General features: G+C 40.2%; 1 protein-coding gene across 12 annotated transcripts in view; it reads left to right on the top strand.

Moving 5' to 3' along the window:
- The window catches only part of kank4 (KN motif and ankyrin repeat domains 4), a 67396-nt gene that overhangs the window by 32294 nt on the left and 13772 nt on the right, over window positions 1-21330 (top strand). For 6 of the 12 annotated variants that reach the window (XM_036570176.1, XM_036570180.1, XM_036570179.1 and 3 more), the window contains 5 exons: window positions 5601-5684; window positions 10569-10671; window positions 12476-12564; window positions 15481-15554; window positions 15809-18244. In XM_036570176.1, coding sequence (XP_036426069.1) covers window positions 15536-15554; window positions 15809-18244 — 2455 coding nt within the window. In that variant the 5' untranslated portion in view covers window positions 5601-5684; window positions 10569-10671; window positions 12476-12564; window positions 15481-15535. Of the gene's footprint in view, window positions 1-4562; window positions 4668-5600; window positions 5685-10530; window positions 10672-12475; window positions 12565-15480; window positions 15555-15808; window positions 18245-21330 lie in introns of those variants that run through there. The other 6 variants (XM_036570184.1, XM_036570177.1, XM_036570187.1 and 3 more) reach the window with 4 other exon arrangements.

Here is a 21330-nt window from a genome sequence, read left to right as displayed (position 1 = left end):
TTCTGTTTTTTGTCTTTTCTTACTGCAGCTAAACAGAGCAAAAATCTATTTGGGTTTAAAATGAGTTTTAAACTGTAATTGACAGTTATATACTAGTTCATACTTGACAGTAGTTTTGCAACTCAGCTGTGTGCTTCTTCCAACAACCATCCCATGACTATCCTGTGAGCATCTCTCTTCATTTCAAAAAGTGGAGAGGACATTCCCACTTCGTCCCTTCCTGAGTTTGCACCGGTGGATGTCACTAAACCACTCAGCCTACAGAAGTTGAGCCTACCCATTTATATTGAAGTTCAGCCTGGACTGCTTTTTGAATGAGGTGAGATGCATGCATTGCCTTTAAGACTGTCATTTTTAAAAATGACAGTCTTAAAGGCACAGAAACAGCCTGTTTAAATCTGAGGAATAGAGGGAGGTTGGGAAATGGTCATGAAAAATGTATTATGTCTGTTTTTGGTGTGTAAACCCACACAAATGTAGCATAACTGTACCTCATAAACCATACAAGAAACATTCAGAATATTGGCCCTTTAAGTCACACATTTAATTCACTGAACTGTTGTGGTCATGGAAATATAGTAGTTTTCCCCACACGTTTAATCTGTGACAGGATCCTACTACATGAGACATTCTCCTACTGCTAAAACACTTACCTGCTATTCACAGGAAGAGAGAAAGACTGAGAATGGAAAACAGACATTCCAGAGTCTTTGAAATCTGATAAATATGCAGGTTTTTTCTATATATGGTAGTGAGATGTTTCCAGAGGCCTGAATGTGTGACACACTACTTTGCATTGGGTTTATTGAAGCAGTTTTGCCTCGAGGGAGCGAGTGCAGTCTGGAATCATGCATATCCATTTTATATTGAGCTTAATGACTTTGCAATTGCCAGGAAAACAATTCTTAGTGATTTCAGTCTCTTTTGCTTTGCATGTCTTTTCGGGGGCTGTTTTGGTACGAATGGCGAAGCTCCCTCTGTCATTTGACTATCTCACTGATTAATATGAACAAGAGGGAGGATGGGGCGTGCGTTCCTCTCTTGGCTGAGATGATACATTAGTTACCACAGGACATATCAGTGTAAACACACATGGATCACTCAGATCTGGTTTAGTGTACAAAGAGAAGTCTAAAGATAGCAGCAAATGTGAGTGCCATACATGGAAATCTATATTATCCACAGGAAGTACACAGAAATTATATCTGGCAGCGTTAGTGGACCTTGAAATAACACACAGGGCCAGATGTTTCATGTATGTGAATGCACAATCTATTCACTACGTGAAGTCTTGGGCTTTTTACAGCCGCTGTGGATGACTGTGTTTGACTCTGGGTTTTCATGTGACCTATTTTTCCGAACAATGCTGAGCTAGATTGCCCGTGCACTCTGTTCCTGCTCTCTCCTCTTCCCCTCTGACTCTTTGAAAAACAAGCAGACCTACTGCCTTTTTGCCTTTTTGTATGTGTGTGTGTGATCATGTGTGGAACTCCATCTCTTAAAAGCAAGCGACAGTTCAGGGGGGGATGGTATTTGTAGTTAGTGTTCTTTCAGTCCAGCTCAGCCAGACAAGAGAAATGAAAATGGACTTTCATTACAGTCTTATAAATAAAACTTCCTAAGTGGTTCTTGGCTTGGTTGTAAACTGTTTAATTGTGTTTACATTATGTGGAGGTTCTTGAAAGATTCTTCACACATCTCATTTACAGTACTGTGCAAAAGTCAGAGACCACCCTTGATGGATTTAATTTCCAGTAAAAATGGCCATTAAGTACAAGCTATTCATTTTTTAGGACATATGTCTGAGGAGATTATTTAAAAGATAACCCATGTGCATAAGCAAGGGGAAAGTCAAAGAAAAATAAATATAAAAAAAGGAGTTTCCAAAACTAGACTTCAAAAATGATTACACGATATAGAAAAAAATTGACTCCTAACAAATACAAGACCTGGAAAACAAGGAAAACTGGAAAATACAAGACCACAAAACAATCACCATCACATAAACAGCACTTAAAGCTTTCATCTTTGAGAGAGAGGAGAAAATCAAGCCCCGCTCTTACTTCAGATCTGAAAAACTCCACAGGTTTTTCTGTCCATCCTTCCACTGTGAGAAGACCACTCAACACTATAGGTCTCAAAGAATGTTTATAAGCAATGTTCTGTGGCTGGTATAGTGTAGTGGGTAGCACATCTACCTCCCATGCTATAGACCGGGGATCCCCTGACTGGACAAGCACCCTATGCCATACCAATAAGAGTCCTTGGGCAAGACTCCTAACACTACCCTCGCCTACCTGTGTAAAAATGATCAGATTGTGAGTCGCTCTGCATAAGAACTTCTGCCAAATGCCATAAATGTAAATGTAAGTGTTCTCAGAACAGCAGACTGGCCATCTCAGAGCCCAGACCTGAACATCACAGAATGATGGAATTACTTGGATTATGAGAATGCAACCAGCTTCTAAGACTGAACTTTGGAGGTGTAGAAAAATATCCCTGCAAAGCAAGTTTCCAAAAAAGAATGGTAGCTGTAATAAAGGGTGGACACATTAAATACTTAAGAATTTAATATTTAGTCCAGTCATCTGTGTCATTTTCTCTTAAATATATTTTGTTTTAAATAAATGTTCTCTGCTCTTTTCTGATGCTGAAAAATGACTAACTTGTATTTTGCCTATTTGGCTGGAAATTGAATAAGCAAAGGGTTGTCTCTGATTTATGCATGTGGTTAAGGAACCATCAATTGACATCAATCTTTTGACACCTCCTTGCAGGTAAATAAATCTCCCAAACATGAAACACAGTACATGCAATGGACCTCATTAGGTGTTTCCTCAGGACATAGTACGTGTTATGTGAGTAATCAGTGTTTATAAGCGTTAATGTGTTTCACTAAGGTGTTGATGAGAATACCTGGAGCTGTATATGGTCAGCCAGTCTGCACTCACTATTTATCCTTCACTCCCGTTGCTCCTCCGACACTGTGGCCGTGACACTGGCCTATGACTCACTCAGTGCCACTGTGAAATATAACCACAGCAAGGCCGTTTCAGCTCTGAGATTGGCAAATCTCTCAACTGCCTCTCCAAATTTAATGGCCTCCTCTGGAAGGGGCCACCTCAGCATGCCCCCCCATCCAAATGGAACAGCAAAGCACAGCACCTGATAAAGTGCAGCAGTTTAAACATGGTGCTTGCAGAATAGAGCCTCACATACTGTACAGATGTAGGTTTAGATCTAGTAAATGTTTATACAGTATTATGCAAAAGTTAAAGACCACCCTTCATATATTTAAATTCCAGGTAAAAAGCAGTTAGGTACAAGTTCTTCAAGAAGACATGCAGAATACAAGCAGAACACATGCATCTAATAGAAGATTACACAGCGGCGTCAACAACTAAATATAATATCAGAATTTTCAGTATTTAGTGTGTCCACTCTGTGCTTTCATTACAGCTTCCATTCTTTTCAGGACTTGCTTTCAGTTTTTTTTTAAGAACCCTGCAGGGATTTTTTCCATACCTCCAAAGTTTAGTCTTAGACATTGGATAGATTTTCTGCTTTTCATGATCCAAGTGATCCCAAACACATTCATTGATGTTGAGATCTGGACTTTGGGGAGGACACTCCGGTCTTCTGAAAACACCAGAAGTTTCTTAATTTGCAATTGTTCTTCTTTTATCTGTTTTCTGTCCTCTGCAACAGTTTCTTGTGTGTTACACATCCTTTCGGACTCATAAGGTTGAGTTGTCTTCTTACAGTGGAAGGAGGCACAGAAACACCTGTGGATTTTTTCAGTGCAGCTGAAAGCGAAAGCAAAAATGTTCATCTCTAAGGGATGAAAACTTAAACTGTTTATCTGATGGTGACAGTTTTGGTGGTCTACTAGATCTCACATGGTTGTTAAGAGTCTCATTTTCTCTTTTCATGTTTTTGAACTCCTGTTTTTTTCACTTATTTTGCTTTGGTTCCCTCTCTTTCTAACACAAGATTATCTTATATCTGATCACCTCAAAAATATCTCCTGAATATGAAATTAATAACTTGCACTTATTGGGAATGTTGAATGGAAATTAAATAAATGAAGGATGGTCTCTTATGCACTGTCCTGTTTGATGCTAAAAATAAATTGAAATGATTGAAACTCAAATATGTTTATGTAATTATATACAGTGTAGTATTTACACAACTGTGTTTAAAGTTTAAATCTTTAAATGGTACATACATAAATGATTGAAATATTATGTATAGTCAAATACAGTGAAATATATGTATATAAGTATATAATGTGGTGTGTACAATATGTGAATTATGTACTCAGCTGTGTTTAAACTGATCATGAAGTTTAGTCAAGCGAGCTGATGTAAATAGATTCATGCTGCTCACACACACACACACACACAATGATGATAGAAGGCTAAATGCCTGAAGCCTTTGGCTGAGGAGTTAGTGTTGGGGGGGGCGGGTAAGACTGCGTGTGTGGAAAGGGGACCTATCGTAACACAGTTAATTATTGACCACCACCCAACACTAATGATTACACTGTTGAGTAGAGGGAGTTCACTCAAAGTTCAGTCATATTTACAAGGTCTAGAGGAGAGAAAGAGGCAGAGTGAGAGAGATCACCTTTTCACTGGGTCATTTCATCTGAGGCAGCTCCACGAGTGAGTTTAACTCTCAGTCTGTGTATGTATGTGTGTAAGTGGGGGGAGTTGGGGTGAGATTACAACAGTGGAGTGAGCTTTCCAAAGAGTGTGTGCGGTATTTTCTCATCTTTCTTGTGTAATAGGATGTTAATTTTAATATTATTATGTTCATTTTTTTCTCTCATCCTTTTCAGCCAGTGTACCCAGCTGTGGCTATCTGTATTATCCATAAGCCTCTCTCTTCTCTCTCTCTCTCTCTCTCTCTCTCTCTCTCTCTCTCTCTCTCCTTTTTTCTTGCTGTCTCACTCTCTCTCCTTTTCTCTTGCTGTCTCACTCACTCTCCTTCTCTTTCTGTATCTCTCTCTCTTTCTGTCATTCTCTTTTTCTTGCTCATTTTCATCTTCCTTCTCTCACTCGCCTTCTCTTTCCTCTTTTTCTCCCCCGTCTCACTCTTGCTTGCTCTCTCTCGCTCTTTTCCTTTCGCTCTCTTTTTTCTCTTTCTCTAGCTTTCTCTATCTGTATTTCTGTCTGTTCTCTCTATCATTACTCTTATTGTGTATTCTTTCTCTTTCATTTCTCTTTCTCTAGCTCTCTCTCTCACCTTCTCTCTTGCTTGCTTCCTCTCTCTCTTGCTCTCCTTCTCTATCTATATCACTCTCTGATCTTTCTTTCTCCCTTTCTTTTCTCTCTCTGTCTTACTCTTAACTCCCTCCCCTCTCCCCATTGCGCTATCCTTCTCTCTCTCTCTCTGCTTTTCTCACTCGCTCTCTCCATCTCTATCTCTCTCATATTCTCTCTGATGCTCTTCTTTCTGTCTTTCTTTTCTCTCTCTATCTCAGTCTCTCTCTCTTTATGTTTTCCTGTCTCTCTTCTTTGCTTTCATTCCATGGCAATGTTACCTCACCATTTCATTCTGCGTTTTTTTTGTTCTTTCCTTTCCTGTATGGTCAGGTTTGAAATCGTAAGGAAGGAGAGAAGCAGCTGACGAAAGCGAGGATGAGAGGAGAGCAGATGAATGGTTGCCACACACACCAGGTGAGAGAATTCCCATCACTCTCTCTCTCACTCCCTCTCTCTCATGCTTTTGCTTGCTCCCTCCCTCTCTCTCTCTCTTTCTCTCCCTCTATATTGCTCTCGTGCTCTCACTCCCTCACATGGATAGCAGGTTGCATTACATCCCAGGTGAGAGCTGTGTGTGTGTGATGCTCGTGCTGCTGCTCCAGTGCTGCCCGCTTGTTTTGCTTCTGCTTCCGTTGCTGCTGTTTGCAGTGCAGAAATAACGGACAGGCTTTTTTTTCTTCAGCTAGATCGGCGGCGTCGATTCTCTCTGGCAGCCGGCCAGCTCATTTCCCCTGTGTGTGCATGTGTTTGTGTGTGTGTGAGAGAGTATGTATGCTAAGGAGATTTTTTCATATCTACTGTGTATATATACACATTTGTGGTACAGTTTTTGCATTTACCATGTATGCATTGTAACTGTCAGTATGTGAATGTATAGCGGAGCGCTGATTGATTTCTGGCTTTTTTTTCTTTGCTCTATAGTGCTGTAGCTTTATCACTGTGGCAGTGAAGCACTGTAGGCTGCTGTTGTTACTATGCAGACTTTCATTCACTCTCATACTCAGGCGCTTCCCTATCATTCGGTGCTTAACTTGAGTACTTACCGGTAGCTGTTTGTGTGTCTATGCTAGTATATCAGAAATGGCATAGCAGTATCAGTGGATATCGGTATCGGACAGATATCAGCAGAAAATGCTGGATTGGATGTCAGAGGGGAGTATTAGACTGAATCCGATTCAATTCTATAACATATCTAGCCTGATAAACCTGAGGCACAACTGATTTGAAAATTTTGTGGCGTATTCTGATACTGATTTAAGGGGGCAAAATTTTCCAATAACCGATAATATTGGCTGATATAACTTTGTATTTAGATTTTACATTTTGAATTTTATACTCCAGTCATTTTAGTTAAACAGTGCTGTGACAGATTCTCAGTTCTCTATTATCCCTCTACTTAAAATCAATTCAACAACAGAAACTCACAGTCTTAAAAAACATATTGTAGCACTGTTTTTGCACTTTTGGTATCTGTTTATCACCACTTATTATCCTTGTTTTTCATTAGTTTTTTTTTATAAAAAGAGTGGTTTTGTGTTATGAGGTTAGGTTTGGATGCGTTTCATATGATTTTGTAATACTAAGCATGACGGTGTTTTGTGTGATTTACCAGCCTGTGTTGCTGTCAGATAGTTAAACAGAAAATGGCTCATAATGATCTTTCTAGTGTTTTGCCTTATCATTAGGAGATTGTGAGCTTAAATCCTTTGCAGTGCCACGACCAAAAAAAGGCTCTAATTATTGGCATGCCGATAATACCATGGGTGGTATCACGGGCTAACCAGTATATCTGCTGGGCCTTAAAATAGCACACAGTCACATTGTGTAATATGATGATGTGCGTTTCTTCCTGTGAGGTAGTAGAGTGTTTGAGTAGTCTCAGTATAATAATCTACTTTTAGATGCTCAGGTTAAGAGAAATGTTTAAAATCGCTTAGTAGGTTTTAAAGAAGAAATATTATATCAGTATCAGTACTCAAGGTTTTAATGTTGGTAATGGAAAATAAAAAGTGTTGTGCCATCTTTAGTGTGTGTGTTTGTGTGCTTGTGCAGTAGGGCTGCATGATAAAGACTGATACTAAGATTGTGATTATACTACTACATATATCAATTGCGGAACATCTTGCATCATGTTTTAAAACAAATTGGTGAATCAGTAATGTGACATTATTAGACCATTATACTAAAATAGTTCACGTTTTTGTGGGTTACTTGGCTACCTTCATTCATCAGAACACCTACAGAAACACTCATCCTGGATTATGAGTGGTGAAGATACTCCACATGCCACACCACAAAATAAAAAAACATTATTAACATTACATTTAGATATTAGATTATATTATGCATATTGCAGCTGTCAGTGATATCAGTATTAAAGTCAGTATTGATAAATGATGGACTTAAATCGACTGACATTAGTATCAAGAATCGCTGATAGATTGTATCTGTCGTAATGGTTTTCAAGCTGGACGATTTAAATGTCAACTTGTTGACACAAAAGGAAAGCATGTGTGCCTCATAATCTATGTCTTATTTTAATGTGTAGTCTATGTCCAGATCAGTCCTGAAATGTTGTCTGGCTTCAAAACATCCTGTAGCAGCACGAGGCAGCATTTTTTTTTGTACTGTGGTTGTGTTTGCCAAACAGATAAAGCCGTGCTGCAGCCTTCCACACGGAATGTTTTCTTTCCTGAAACATGAACAGTAAGCTTTAGCCATTTAAACAAGAAGTGGTTTATAGGTGGTAAAAGTGTGATTTTTCCAAATCATACCAGACAAAAATAGAATAAATTTAGCTTTGCAAGTTACTGAAAAGAAATGAGCATTTTATTTTCTTGGTTTAAGCAATCTGCTCTGTAACGTTACCGCATTACTTGCTGTGCTGAAATAGGTTATGGCTTCAAAATCAGCAGCCTGTCAGACAGTGTTTGTGGCATGTTTCTTGTATGTGCACCGAAAAAGTGCTCCGGCGCCCCCCCTTGCTTGCTTGCCCGGCACCACGTGCCCTCCACAATACTACCATCATGTCAGTCGGTCATGACTTGGGAGCACTTGGAAGATGGTATATTGCACATACTCTCACAAGCCTAATTAAATGATGGATTGTTCAGCCTTGATCTGCGGACTGTGGTGGAGATACAGTTACATGAACGCAGAGGGGTATAGCATCATTTAGGTTAGTGGTTCCCAACCCTGGTCCTGGAGGACCACCTGCCCTGCACATTTTAATGTTTGCCCCGTGCCAAACACACCTGACCCAACTAGTCTGCTAATTAACAAACACCTCCAGAGTTGAAATGGGCATGTTTGGGCAGGGGGTTCTCAAGGAATAGGATAGGAACCACTGATTTAGGATTTTTTTAATCTGTAATACATTCTGAAACTGGTCATCTGGGAACTCCAGACAGTCCAAATTTTTGCACGGCCCAAGTGTTGCAAGTTGGGCTGGACTGTGGGGACCCTGAGGACCAGTTTGAGGACCACTACTCTATTGTACTATTACAACAGAATTGGTTTTCCATGCCGACGTGGATTAATGTAATTTTACTACAAGACTGTAATGTTTATTACCGATTTACATGGGATATTGGTATGATTTGCAGAGATGGGAGTGGCTGCTCAGTTCACACCTTGCCTAAATGTAAAAACATTTAGCTGTTATTTTATTTACCCTAAGCGCCTGCCTTGCTGTCTTAAGTGAATGCAGTGTGACATTAGTGTTGTTATTAGCTTGGGAATTTACAGCCAACAGTGACACATCAAATCAAACCTTTTTTTCTGGCATTTTACATGTTTTAATGAGTCGTACACCTGAGGTAGGGCCTGATTTGAGAATGAGAATGTGAGAAAATGGTTCTTCAAGTGCCTTCATTCTTAAGAAAAGGACATAATAGCATTTTTTTTTTTTTACCAGTATGGCAACTCACACTGGATCGGGTTATTTCAGTGGTGCATTTTATAGTAGTTAAAAACTTTGTAAAAAATGACTGACATAGTTTATTCAGACAGGGATAAAATCACTGAGAAATGCTTACATGTTCTTTTGTTCTGTGTAAAACGAATCACATCTGAATAGCACTTACAGGTGCAGGGTGTGTTTGTTTTTCTTTACGCGGTGCGTGTCATTCCAAGCCAGGGCGCTGCACATTTGCACTTGAGCATGAATACTAATATTAGTATGTAATTGCTATCTCAATCAGAATCTGGGTGTGTGTGTTTCACTTCTGTTGGATCTTGTCAATCTCACGAGACGTGACAGTGCAGTAATTGATCCACACGCACACAGCAAGCGCTTTGCTGTCACTCACTAGCGCTAGCTCTCCTCCACCCCCTAGCCCCAACTGCTGTCACCCCTCCTGTCATCACGGAGCATCCCTCCTTACTTTGCTCTCTTCCTTTTCCCCTGAAGAGACACCTCGGAAATGTGGCCCAGACTTCACACGTGCTGCTAGCCTCCTGCGCTAATTAACCAGATATATTCCTTCGATCTCTCACTCTCTCTCTCCCTCTCTCTCTCTCTTCCCCTCCCTCCCTCAAATCCATGGAGAACTAACGGGAAGTCATTGCTGGTTATTTTTTTCCTGTTGGTGCTGGAGCAGCATTAGCTACGGGGCTAGACTAAATAATTTATAGCCAGTCGCCTCACATGTCTAATGAAAGCTTGTGCACAATCTTAGTGCCGTGGGCTCTCTCTCCCCTGTTTCTAATACAGCTGAATTGTGTGCATGGAGGGATGTGATTGAGCATCTGAGTGCGTAGATGTCTGCATGTTACTGTTCCATGTACAATATACAGTACTGTGCAAAAGTTTAGACACCTGAGAAAATAAGAATAAAAAAGCTGTTTATCTAAGATTTTATTTTTTTCCAAAACTCTTTTTGTGTCAGCCCTGTATTATTTGTAGTCATCATCCAGTACCTGGTTTGGCTAATCGGTGCTTCATTATGTTAAATCAAGTGTGCTGGTGATGTAATTTAACAGACCCATGCAATGACTGAGGGAGTCCAGCAAACTTTGTTCTTGAAACTAGCTCAAGATATCAGTTACTTTTTTCAAAATATAAAAATCTTGTTACTTTTTACCTTATTTATGGTTATTTGCATCTATTCTAAAGATACCTTGTGTTTTTGCTGGTAAAAGGCAGACAATTTTCCCAAGATAAATGGTTGTAAATAATTTGCTTAAGGGACTTTTGCACAGCACTGTTTATTCACATGTATTTCACATATATGTACTGTGTGTCTCATTAATTATACAGTGTCTCCCTGGTGGTCCTACCTCCCTCATGTTTTCCAGGACTCTTCTCATCTCTGAAGAACAGATGCTCTGTGTTCATCTCCCTCCTCCAGATGTCTGCAGCCCTGTGCAGTAGTTAGATCCATCAGGGAGGACAAGATTGGTGAGCGGTCACTTCCTACCATACAGCCCACTCTCTGCCTGTTTATTGTCATTATTAGATAGGAAGAGTGGAAGAAAAAAAGAGAGAGGGAGAGAGAGAGAAGGAGGCACTACATACTAGCTTGACTGCCAAATCCCTGCCTTAAATGTTAGCCAGTTTCTGGACAGTTCATTCTGTATTCTTTGCCTACCATATTCTCATGTTTATTTAACATATGATACACTGAGTTGCCAGTTTATTAGATACTGTATCTACAATCATTGGCCATTTTATTAGAAACAACCCCCTGTAGGTGCCCTTTGTAGGTTTACAATTGCTGACTGTAGCCCAACTCATGCACAATTTATCAGCCACCCTCTACCCCATCCAGTGGAAAGGGACCACCATAAGACCACCACTGACCAGATTTTATTTGGGTGGTGCCCCTGCCCTTTGGTCCTCACAAGTGCTCTCTTAGTCAGCATATATAACAATCACCATTCTTCAAGTTCTGAGTCAATGAGGGTCAGCTCAGCATTGCCCTGGGAAAAGTGCTTTTGGGTCTCCTCGGGATCCACAAAGCTTTATTGCTCTTGGGTGCCCCCTCTGGTGCAGTATCAATGTCTGAGATTTCCCATCAGTAGGGCCAGGAGTCGATCCCAAAAAGAATCAGTACCTTGATTTCAGGCATTCTGGATTTGAGAGTTGACTCCAAAGCTTTGGACTTGATTCCACTCATAGATGTTGAAGTTTGCTTGCATCTGCACACACACAGTGTAAATATTTTATCATGCTATCACTCTTTATACCAGCGTTCCCAATCGTAGTTATGTCAGCTCCACACTCTTTGGGCTTTGTCTCATTGATACCTTCGATTCCCATCACTTGGAAAAGGAATCAGAATCAACTCCAAAATTTCTGGAATCAAACAGCCCTGCTACTCAGGAACTCTGACCTGTTGTGGACACATGCATCACATCTGCACGGGAAATCCAGCCAATAAAACACTGATCATCCAGCATCACATTACACTGTGTCATAATTTTCAGTCAAATGGCAGTAAGGGGTACTAATAACTTGCTAAACCGCCTTTGCAAATATAAAAATGAATTTGTGCAAGGCTATGTGGAGCTCTTAAATAGAGTTGCAAGGCAATCACAGCTATTAGATAGCATAGTGGGTAATGTTGCAGACTTGCATGCTTGAGATTGTGGTTTAAAATTTTGTGTGGGCATATAGCTTTCAGAAAAACTCTACATTTGGTGTCCTCTGAAGCATGATCACACAGTCCCAATTGGTAAGAGTTCTTGCAATAAGCTATAAATTAAATTAAGATTAATTCACATTCATTTTGCCATGTTTCCCTTTGATCCCCGGCCCCCCAAAGTGTCTGTAAATGTACCTAATAAACTGGCACCTTACAGTAGATGTCAAACTCAATAAATATTCCATCAGAGTTCTTCTGACAGTAAATACGTTGGATTTAACTGAATTGAATTAAGGACTGAAATAAATAAAAGAGGTGGTTACAATCATCGATTGTATTATTGAATGTTTAATGGGTTTAAAATTGTATAAAAGGTGAAATCTAGATGCTAAATGAAGTGTCCAAGAAATACTGTTCAGTGTTTATAACATTGTTAATGTGAAATGTATTTGAGGTTCAGTTGCACAACAGCAGAGTATAAGCATTTTTCAATTGGTCTGGGAATAACACAACCTTGTGTGTGTGTTCAGAGCAGATATGTCAGTGTCAGGGTCACAGTAAGGTAAACACTGATAGCAGCAGGCATTCTAGAGTTGCCATTTCTGCTTCTGCTTGCAGCTCTGTATGGATCTGTTTCTTCCCGACAATTCAGCAGAACTCATCGGTGGTCACTGGTGCAGCTGCTGAGCCTGTAGACCTGCCTGCAGGTGTGTGTGTGTGTGTATGTCTGAGACATCTATGCAGTCACAGCCTTGCAAATCAAATTCCTTCTTCCCTCACTTCCTCTGTTATTTGATTAGTTTAATTTAATTTCATCCATGCCGAATTACAAAATAAACAGTGACGTTCAATTAGAGCTCAAATTTAGGTGGTCCACAGAGATAAATGTTAGCCACTGCATAATAAAGATTGTATGCAGTCTAGCTTTGGGTAGCTGTAGTCATTTTATTGCACTTGATGAAGTAAAATGTCTTGTTCCATGTAAAGTTGACGGAAGGTAATATACAGGCCTCTTCATTAGGGTATTTCCCCTCTGACTCGTATTGACCTGCTATATTCTCTCTCTCTCTCTCTCTCTCTCACTCTTTTCTTTGTCCCTCTCTCTCACTCTCTCTCTCTCTCTCTCTCAGTATCTAATTAAACAAACTGCGCTTTGGTGCTTGGTTCCATGCGAATAATTGTCTGGGGGGGCAACTTCACTTTAGTCAGCAATTACAAGCGTTCCAGCTTCGGCTAATGAAGACTCAAGGACAGGCAGTGTATTTGTGTGGCATTAAGTGTTTGCAGGGCAGGGAATGCCCCTGATCCCTTCCCTTCGCTTCCTTGTTCCTGCACCCCCCACAAGGAGTTAAGAAGCTGTATATTTTCTGTGCTTGCTGCAGTGTGTCGGATTTTGAGGATTCAGCCGTCAGTCAAGCTCAGAATCACACTGTTCTGGAGTTTGCCTCCAGCAGCGTCATAAGAATGAACACAGACTGTTTATAAGCTGAGGACTCTAATTATAAAAGGCTACTTTTATAGGTTGCATTCTGACTAGAATTCATCGTGTGAAATGAACAGGAAAGGTGTACTTTCATATTCACCTGCCACGTTAAGGGGAAATTCCATCGATTTTTCAAAACTTAAGGGTCATTCACGGTAGTTTAACGTGAAGTGGAACTATAGGTTACAATCTACAACTACAGTCTACAACCCAATTATAGCCATTTTATTTACTACAGAGTACAAACAGTGAAGCTACACTTGTCTTCTGCGCTTTTATCTTTTCACCGAGGACTGTTTTATTCACAGTGACCTGCCTATACATTTTCGCCATGAATAGATTAGAAAAAAACATATGTTTTGGGCTGAAACTTTAGTTAAAAATATTGTAAAACAATGTCTCAGGCGTCAGTATTCACCAGTTTGGAAGCTGTCTGGTTCCTATCACCAACACTGTGAACCATTCCCCACAGAGGTGGAATTCCCTTTGAATTTCAAAGCGTTTCCTATCAAAGCATCATAAATTTAAGATTCTAACTGTTGGACATGATGCATGCTCAGCCACCTTAGGATATTATTCTTTTACATGTTTGGAATATTATTCTTTTAGATTTGAAGTATTTTTGTCGTGTTTCTCTTTCTTTAATCTACAATTGGCAGCTTATTTGGAATCTCATCAAATTTTTCTACAGTGTTGTAGTGCAAGAATGTTATGTTATTTTGGGCTCTCCAGTGGTTTGATTGATGACCTGGTCCACACCGCCGGACTGCCATTCTGTAATGCAGCTTTTGCTCCTGCTGTGTTTGGGCTCTCCACTGAACCATGGCATAGTGCCCATTTCTAAAAAGCAACCAAAGCATATTTTCTCTCTCTTTGTGCACTCTAAAGTCCATCCCACACTCACAAGCAGAGTTTGTTTGCTCCCAAAGGCAGCTTTCTCAGTAACGGATTGAGAGAAGTAATTGTCTCCGTCTGAAAGCTATATTGTGTGGGTCACAAGTATTGCATAATTTGAAGAATGTAACAGGCCACTGCTATTTCATATTTACGCCAGTGCCTCTAGGTCAGGACCTCCAGCCACTATCCCGTGATCCACTTTCTAGAGTCACTTTTGTCCCACACCTTTGAAGAAAATCTCTTTCCCGAAAATGCTCAAACCTTCCTTAGTCCGAATTCCAAGCCTCTGGCCCAGATTGCAAGATCAAAATCAGTCCCATATGCCACATCTGGCTGAATCTCTCTCTCGTGAGCACAGGAGGTAGTTAAGATTCACAAACATGCCCTCAGGATTTTCACCGTGGTTACTCTGAAGCTGCCTTTCTAAAAGAGATTATCTTTACTTGTTGAGGGTTCATATTTCATTAGACAAAATAATTGCATCTTCAGGGCCCTAATGGATCGGCTGTCAACACTACATCCAACATTAATAATTACAGTGCACTTTCTGTTATCAGTTACACAGTTTTCACGAGCTGAGATGATTTGATAATTCAGCAGGAATCTCACTGAGAGCAATCTGTTGCTTGAGAAATGCATGCGTCTGAAAAGCAGCAGACGTCTTCGGTCTTTTGCTATTCACTTCATAACCAATACAAAGCTACAGATTTCCTTCTGTAACAGATCTCATTTGCATACACTTCGCATGCCTAATGTGACAGTTTTCCACATTTAATGTAAGGTCACTTCAGTCATTATGCACCAATTTCTGGCAATGCATGCAGAACAGAATAGAATCTAGAGGATGTAAGCAATTAATATTATTTGTGAATAAGAAACTTTAAATATCTGTGAATTGTTTTCCATTGCCTGTTTCACTCAAGTATGAATTGTGAGGTAGTTTCTTGCCATCCCCATCTGGGATAAATAAAACTGAGTTGCACCCTAATGGTCTTTCTCTAAGTAGGTGTCATTGATTTGCTCAGTGTTGTAGTGTATTTATGGCCTTTGAGAGGCAGCATTCTTTTTAAAGGACAGTATGAGTCCTAGAAATCTGGAAAACATACATGTTAGCTCATATATTTAAACTTCAAAGCCTTTCCTCTTATTTTAAAGCTATTAACATGATTTAAATAGTGCTCTGCAGGATTTTGATGGTCAAATGTATGTAAATTTGTGATGACATATGTTTTTCTGTTCACAGCCTGCCAGCATTTAGAACACAGACAACATAGAGTCCATGACACTGAAAAATACAAATGATGGACAAGAAAAGTGGTAAATAAAGCTTTTTTTGCTGATTCTTCTATTGTATAAGTGTAGTAATTTTCACATCTTCAAAATTTTCCATCCCCTAAACATGCATGAGCTGACAGAACAAAACTGTTCACATTTAATGACATCCAGATCCATTTTTTATAAGATCTTCAGCTTCGTTTTTGTTTTATTTAAAAACCCCATATGTTCAGTGCAGTTTGTATGTATCCAGATGACAGGCAGCAAATGTTTAATCTGGTTGATTTGTGTTGCAGCAAATGGCTTTCCCTCCAAAGCTTCTGAAAGTGGAGGACAGAGGAAACAGCTGCCCTATTCTGTGGAGACACCTTACGGCTTCCACCTTGATCTGGACTTCTTAAAATATGTAGATGACATCGAGAAGGGCAACACCATCAAGAGAGTGCACATACAGCGAAAGAACAGAGGTCCAAAGTATAGCACACTGCCACGCAACTTCAGCCTTCCTGGACATGGTGCAAGACCTGCTGCCAAAGACACATGGGCCAACACTTCCACCCTGGGGTCCAAGCCTAAATCACGTGTTACTGAGGTCCAGCAACTTTTTGATTTCAGAGCAAGTGATGGCAGTGCTGGCAGTAGCAGTGGAAGCTCTACCGCCGGTCACTCCAAGGTCCAAAGCGGTGGCTACCTCTCGTCCCCCAAACCTGCAGATGAGGTCCATGTTCAGACTTCATACAAAGAACAGCAACTGGGCCTTAATGTGAGGCCACACTTGTTCCGGGCATCCAGCATGCCTGTTAACGTCCCTCACAGGAAAGCCTCAGAGTCTGCTGATGAGCAGAGCCCTCAATCCCAGAATGGCTCAACTGAGAGACTGTTTCGTCCTGTGGATGGTAGCGACAGAAGAGGAAGCGTTCCTCAGGACAGGGCCAGCCTGCATCAACAGATAACAGCAGCACTGAAACGGGTCCGTGAGCTGGAAGAGCAGGTCAGGACCATACCTGAACTGAAGGCTCAGATTTGTTCGCTGAGAGAGGAGAGAGAACAACTGCTTCAAAGGATTCAAGCACAGTCTGAGAGAAAGGTAGAGCCAAATGAAAAAACCCAACCTGACTCCCAAGATAGCACTGACATTCCTGTAGCAACACAGCAGCAAGAAGCTCCATCCCTTTGCCAGGACAATGTAGCTGACAGTAAACCTGAAATACCAGTAGCCGAGTCAACTGCAGAACCACAGGCAGAAGGGCAAGACTTAGTGGCACAAGACCTTGCAGGGCAGGAAGCCGCAAAACCAACAGTATTAAGAGAAGAACCCATACCAGCTGTGGTCTCTGTCCCTGTGATCCTTATAGAAAAAGCTGAGAGCCCTACTGATTCGGAAGAATCAGAGAAGCAGTTGGAAGAATCTGAACATGAGGCTGAAATACCAGAGAGGCATCCAGAACAAGAACAGGAAAAGCAAGAGGAAACACTAGTCACTTCTGCAGAAGATAAACAGTCAGAGCTATTAGAAGAACAAGGAGATACATCTGAACACACAGCGTCCCAAGAGGAAACTGAGAAAGCAGAGGCTGTTGAAGGATCAGATGTAGCAAAAGAAAAATGGATCTCCACTACAGAACAAGAGTCTCTCAGTATCCAAGAACTGCAAGTCAAAGTCAAGACTTTGGAGGACAGATTAAGCCAGGCCGGCTGTGAGCTAGAAAGGACAAATTCTTTACTGAGCGTGCAGATAGAGGAGAACAGATTAAAGGATGTAATGATTCAAGAACTAAGTCAAAAAGTTAAGGAGTCTCTTGCTGTCAGCGTAGAGCAGGAGACAACTGTTCCGCTGGAGCCTGTGCAACTTCCTGAACGCATTGTTATGTGTGATGCATCTATCAGTACAGATAGCAAAATTGTCTTTGAAAAGGCAGTGTTGACAGATACTGAAGTTCAACCTGACGATGGCCCCAAACAGACAGACCTAACGTGCTCTAGCACTCAAACAACTACAATCCAGATGCGAGATATCGAGGTGTCAGCACAGGTGATGACAGCTGAGAAAGTCGTGGGGGTGGAAGTTGCTGTGTGTGACCAGGCTGTTGAGACTGATGTCCCATTCAGTCCTAGTGATAATGTGCATGTAAATACATCTGAGCCAGAAACAGATGGGCAGACCATTGATGTGAGATCCAGCACAGACAAAGAAAATATGGTCCAAGAAAAACTCAGTGAAAGCATCATCATTGAAAGCGATGTGGCCGAAGAGTATGTTATAGTAGAAAAGACTGAAAGTTATATAGATGAGACACTAGCCAAGGAGAATATAGTTGTCAAGTCCATGGAAAATGAGCTGGCGGAGAGTATGAATGTTGAAAGTGTGGTAATGGAAAGCTCCAAAGTAGATACAAGCACAGGACAATCTCAGCAAGACCAAAAGCAAGTGGGAGGACAAGACACTCAGCCTCAGCCCCAGCCTCAGCCTCAGCCCCCGCCTCAGCCTCAGCGGCCCACTGAACCTGCAACATCACCTGCAGCCATAGGCCAGGTTGTCAATCGTATCCAGGGGCTTCTTAATGAGCAGTGGGCCAGCCTGGGCAGTGGGAACCAAGAAGGAAAAGGAGAGGGCTCGCAGAAACAGCCGGTCTCAAAGATCAGCTCCATCCAGAGTCATCTCAGAGGCTCTCTCAGCGCCCTCTCAGCCTTCTATTCTCCTGTTCAAAAAGGAGGTGCAGCAAAACAATCAGGTAAATGTCCAATTCCGTTCACTCATACATACTCACACATTGTCGCTGTCATATAAAACCTTAGAACTCTGTATTTTGCTTTTGTTTTTGTTTTTTACACCATTTGAAAAACTATCTGTCATAAATATTCATCATAAATATTTCATGATGAATAAACCGATAGAAGTGGTCCAAAACAGATAAATTCAAATTCTTGGGCAGGCAGAACCTTGAATTTCACTCCCTGCAGCTAGTGTCTACAAAAGAGTAGTCACTTAACCATTACTATGAGATGTCTGCTGTGCACCTGAAACTGAGAAACATCTCATAACATGAAAAAGCAGACTTTGCATGCCGAGGCAATAATTGCCCAACATAACTTTTACATGCTCACAATTTGTCTCTGTTATTCTTACATTTAGGGTTTTAGTGAACCACTTTTAAAGTTGGATGTGTGTTTGTAGTTATTATTGTACTTATGAAATGTGTTTCCAATTAAGGTTGTAATGGTCTTGGAATATGGTTTTATTTTCCTTTCTGTGATGAGGTTTGTTTTATTCCAAGGTTTAAACGCTTAGCAAATGCCCCAGGGCTTTGTTTTTTGTTTAAACTGGAATTTTGTTTGGTCTATATCAATAACAAAATTTAGTATATATTGCATATTTAGCGAGTTCCTTTTAAATTTGTGGCATTGGTTTATTTCTTAATATGATTTTAGTGTTGTACTGTATACGAATTTGAAAATCGAATATTGACAGAAGTAACATTATTGAGTCAGGAGAAAAAATATGCTTAAATATAGTGTGTGTGCTGTGAGTCACCTTGTAAAGCCTGAAATAGTAAGTTAAAAGTCAGATGGGTCAAATCAGATTTCATGGGAGTTTTTTGGACCACATCAAACATCTTTATGTATTGACGTCACATGCACAGGCTTAAAAAGAAGGTCTAGCTGAACAGATTAGATCTCAAATGCAAAATCAACATTATTCAGATGAAGATATAATGACAGTAGTAAATAATTTACTCACATCCTTGGAAGACACCTCCTTCACCTAGTTCTCTTTGAATATTCTTTCAATGCACTCTTTCATCAGATTCATCCGATCAGGAAGGGATCCATAGCGCAACCAACGTTATAGGATGTCCTTCTGCACATTGCATGCAATTAGACATTTCCACCAGAGAGGTCAAAACCTATATAGTGTCGCTTTAATATTGAAAGTACATTTGTGTGGTCATTTTGGAGCATAGATGGGTGGGCCTAGGCCTATTAGGCTAAATCATACCACTACCATTGGTCCAAAATGACTTGAAATAAAATCCCAAGTGTTGGGTGACTACTGATATAGATGACAAGACAAAGTTGTTTTTAATGACCATGATTTTCCTCCTATTTTTTAGGCTGCTAGCTAAGAGAAGGCTGAAATAATCTCTATTCTGTGCTTATGATGGTGATAGATAAGGTGCTTGAAATTTCCTAATACCAATCATGCCTTAGGTGAGATTTACAGCAGGTATATTTGGCAGTCTCTGGGAGGTGTACAGCAGTCTCTCTGTGAAGATTTGTGTTATGCGGGGAGAAGATCAGAGGAATTTTATTGTACTGGCTGCCTGTTTGAAGCACTACAGTGAAAGAATCTGACCAATTGCCAATTGCCATCTGAAAAAACAGTTCTGAAGTTAACTACTGTATTGTACTGGCTTTGTGCAAAGAACAAATGTTCGTGTTTTCTCTGTTTCAGGGATTTGAGATCTAAAACAGTTGTCTTTCAGTTAACTATGCAAAGACCATGAGATACTACAGCATTGTTGATGAAGGTTGCACGTACTGTATGCCAGAATTGTTTGCAAGAACATGTTGACATTTCTCGAAGCATCTGGCTCAAATTACAGTGCTTACAAAATGTTGTGGTTTAGTAAATATTGGCATATGCTTACATATGTGCAGTCACAATCATTCCACTTTCCTCTTCAAGCCCTCTCTATTCATTTCTCCACAGTGAATTGTATATTCCACTTAGTAGCATAATTCATGGTTGCATAAGAGCATCTAGTTTTATTAATGCTCTAATATTGTTATACAAATTGAACTCATTATGTCCTGCGGAATGCACACAGACTGTCATGCGGGAGTTAGTCAATTGTTTCCCAGCTCAGAGATGCTGTCCAAACTGTCTGTTGGGTAGTGTTGAGTCATAATTTCACCCAGAGGCTGAGGAATGTCTTGTGGGCCTATATGCAAGACAGGAATCCTGATTTTCTACATGAGAATAAAGAGAAATGATCAACAACAGCAAGAAAAAATCTATGATACAGTGTCAGAGACCACCCTTCATTTATTTCATTTTCAGTGAAAGCAGCCATTAAAGACAAGTTATTAGTTTTTCAGGAGATTAGCAAATTTTATAAGAAAGTCAAAGGAAAGTAAGTGAAATAACAGGAGTTTCCAAAACTGGAGTTCAAAAAATTATATATAGAGATACATACACACACACACACACACACACACATTTTCTAAGCCGCTTATCCTTCTGGGTTATATATATATATATATATATATATATATATATATATATATATAAATATAGAGAGATAATAGGACTCCTAACAACCATGCAAGACCTGCTAGACCACAACTTCTGTCCATCACTGTGAGACAACTCAATACAATAGATCAAAAAGATGTGTAGCTGTCGTGAAGCTGTTACTGAGAAAAGGAAAAAGACATAAAAGAAGAGAATTTGCTAATCAAGCAAAGAAGCTGCTTGTGTTCTCAGAACAATGAACTGCCCACCTCAGAGTCCAGACCTCAACATCATTGAATGTGTTTGGGATCAATTGGATTGTGAGAAGCAAAAAAAAACTTCTAAGACTGAACTTTAAAGGCGTGGAAGAATATCCTTGCAGATTTTTGAAAAACTATTAAAAAGTGTCCTGAAAATGTTGATATTTTCTGAATTTTTGACAATGAAACACATATTCTTAATGGCTGTTTTGATTGAAATGAAATAAATGAAGGGTCTCTAACTTCTGCACAGTATTTTACATCTATACATTCAAGCCTATACATAGATCACATCCTAATACATCTTTATGGAACCTTACTG

Source organism: Colossoma macropomum, unplaced genomic scaffold (assembly GCF_904425465.1).
Source record: "Colossoma macropomum unplaced genomic scaffold, Colossoma_macropomum, whole genome shotgun sequence".
NCBI classification, from domain to species: Eukaryota; Metazoa; Chordata; class Actinopteri; order Characiformes; family Serrasalmidae; genus Colossoma; species Colossoma macropomum.
Note: the sequence above shows the minus strand (reverse complement) of the source record. Positions and strands in the feature narration are given on the sequence as shown.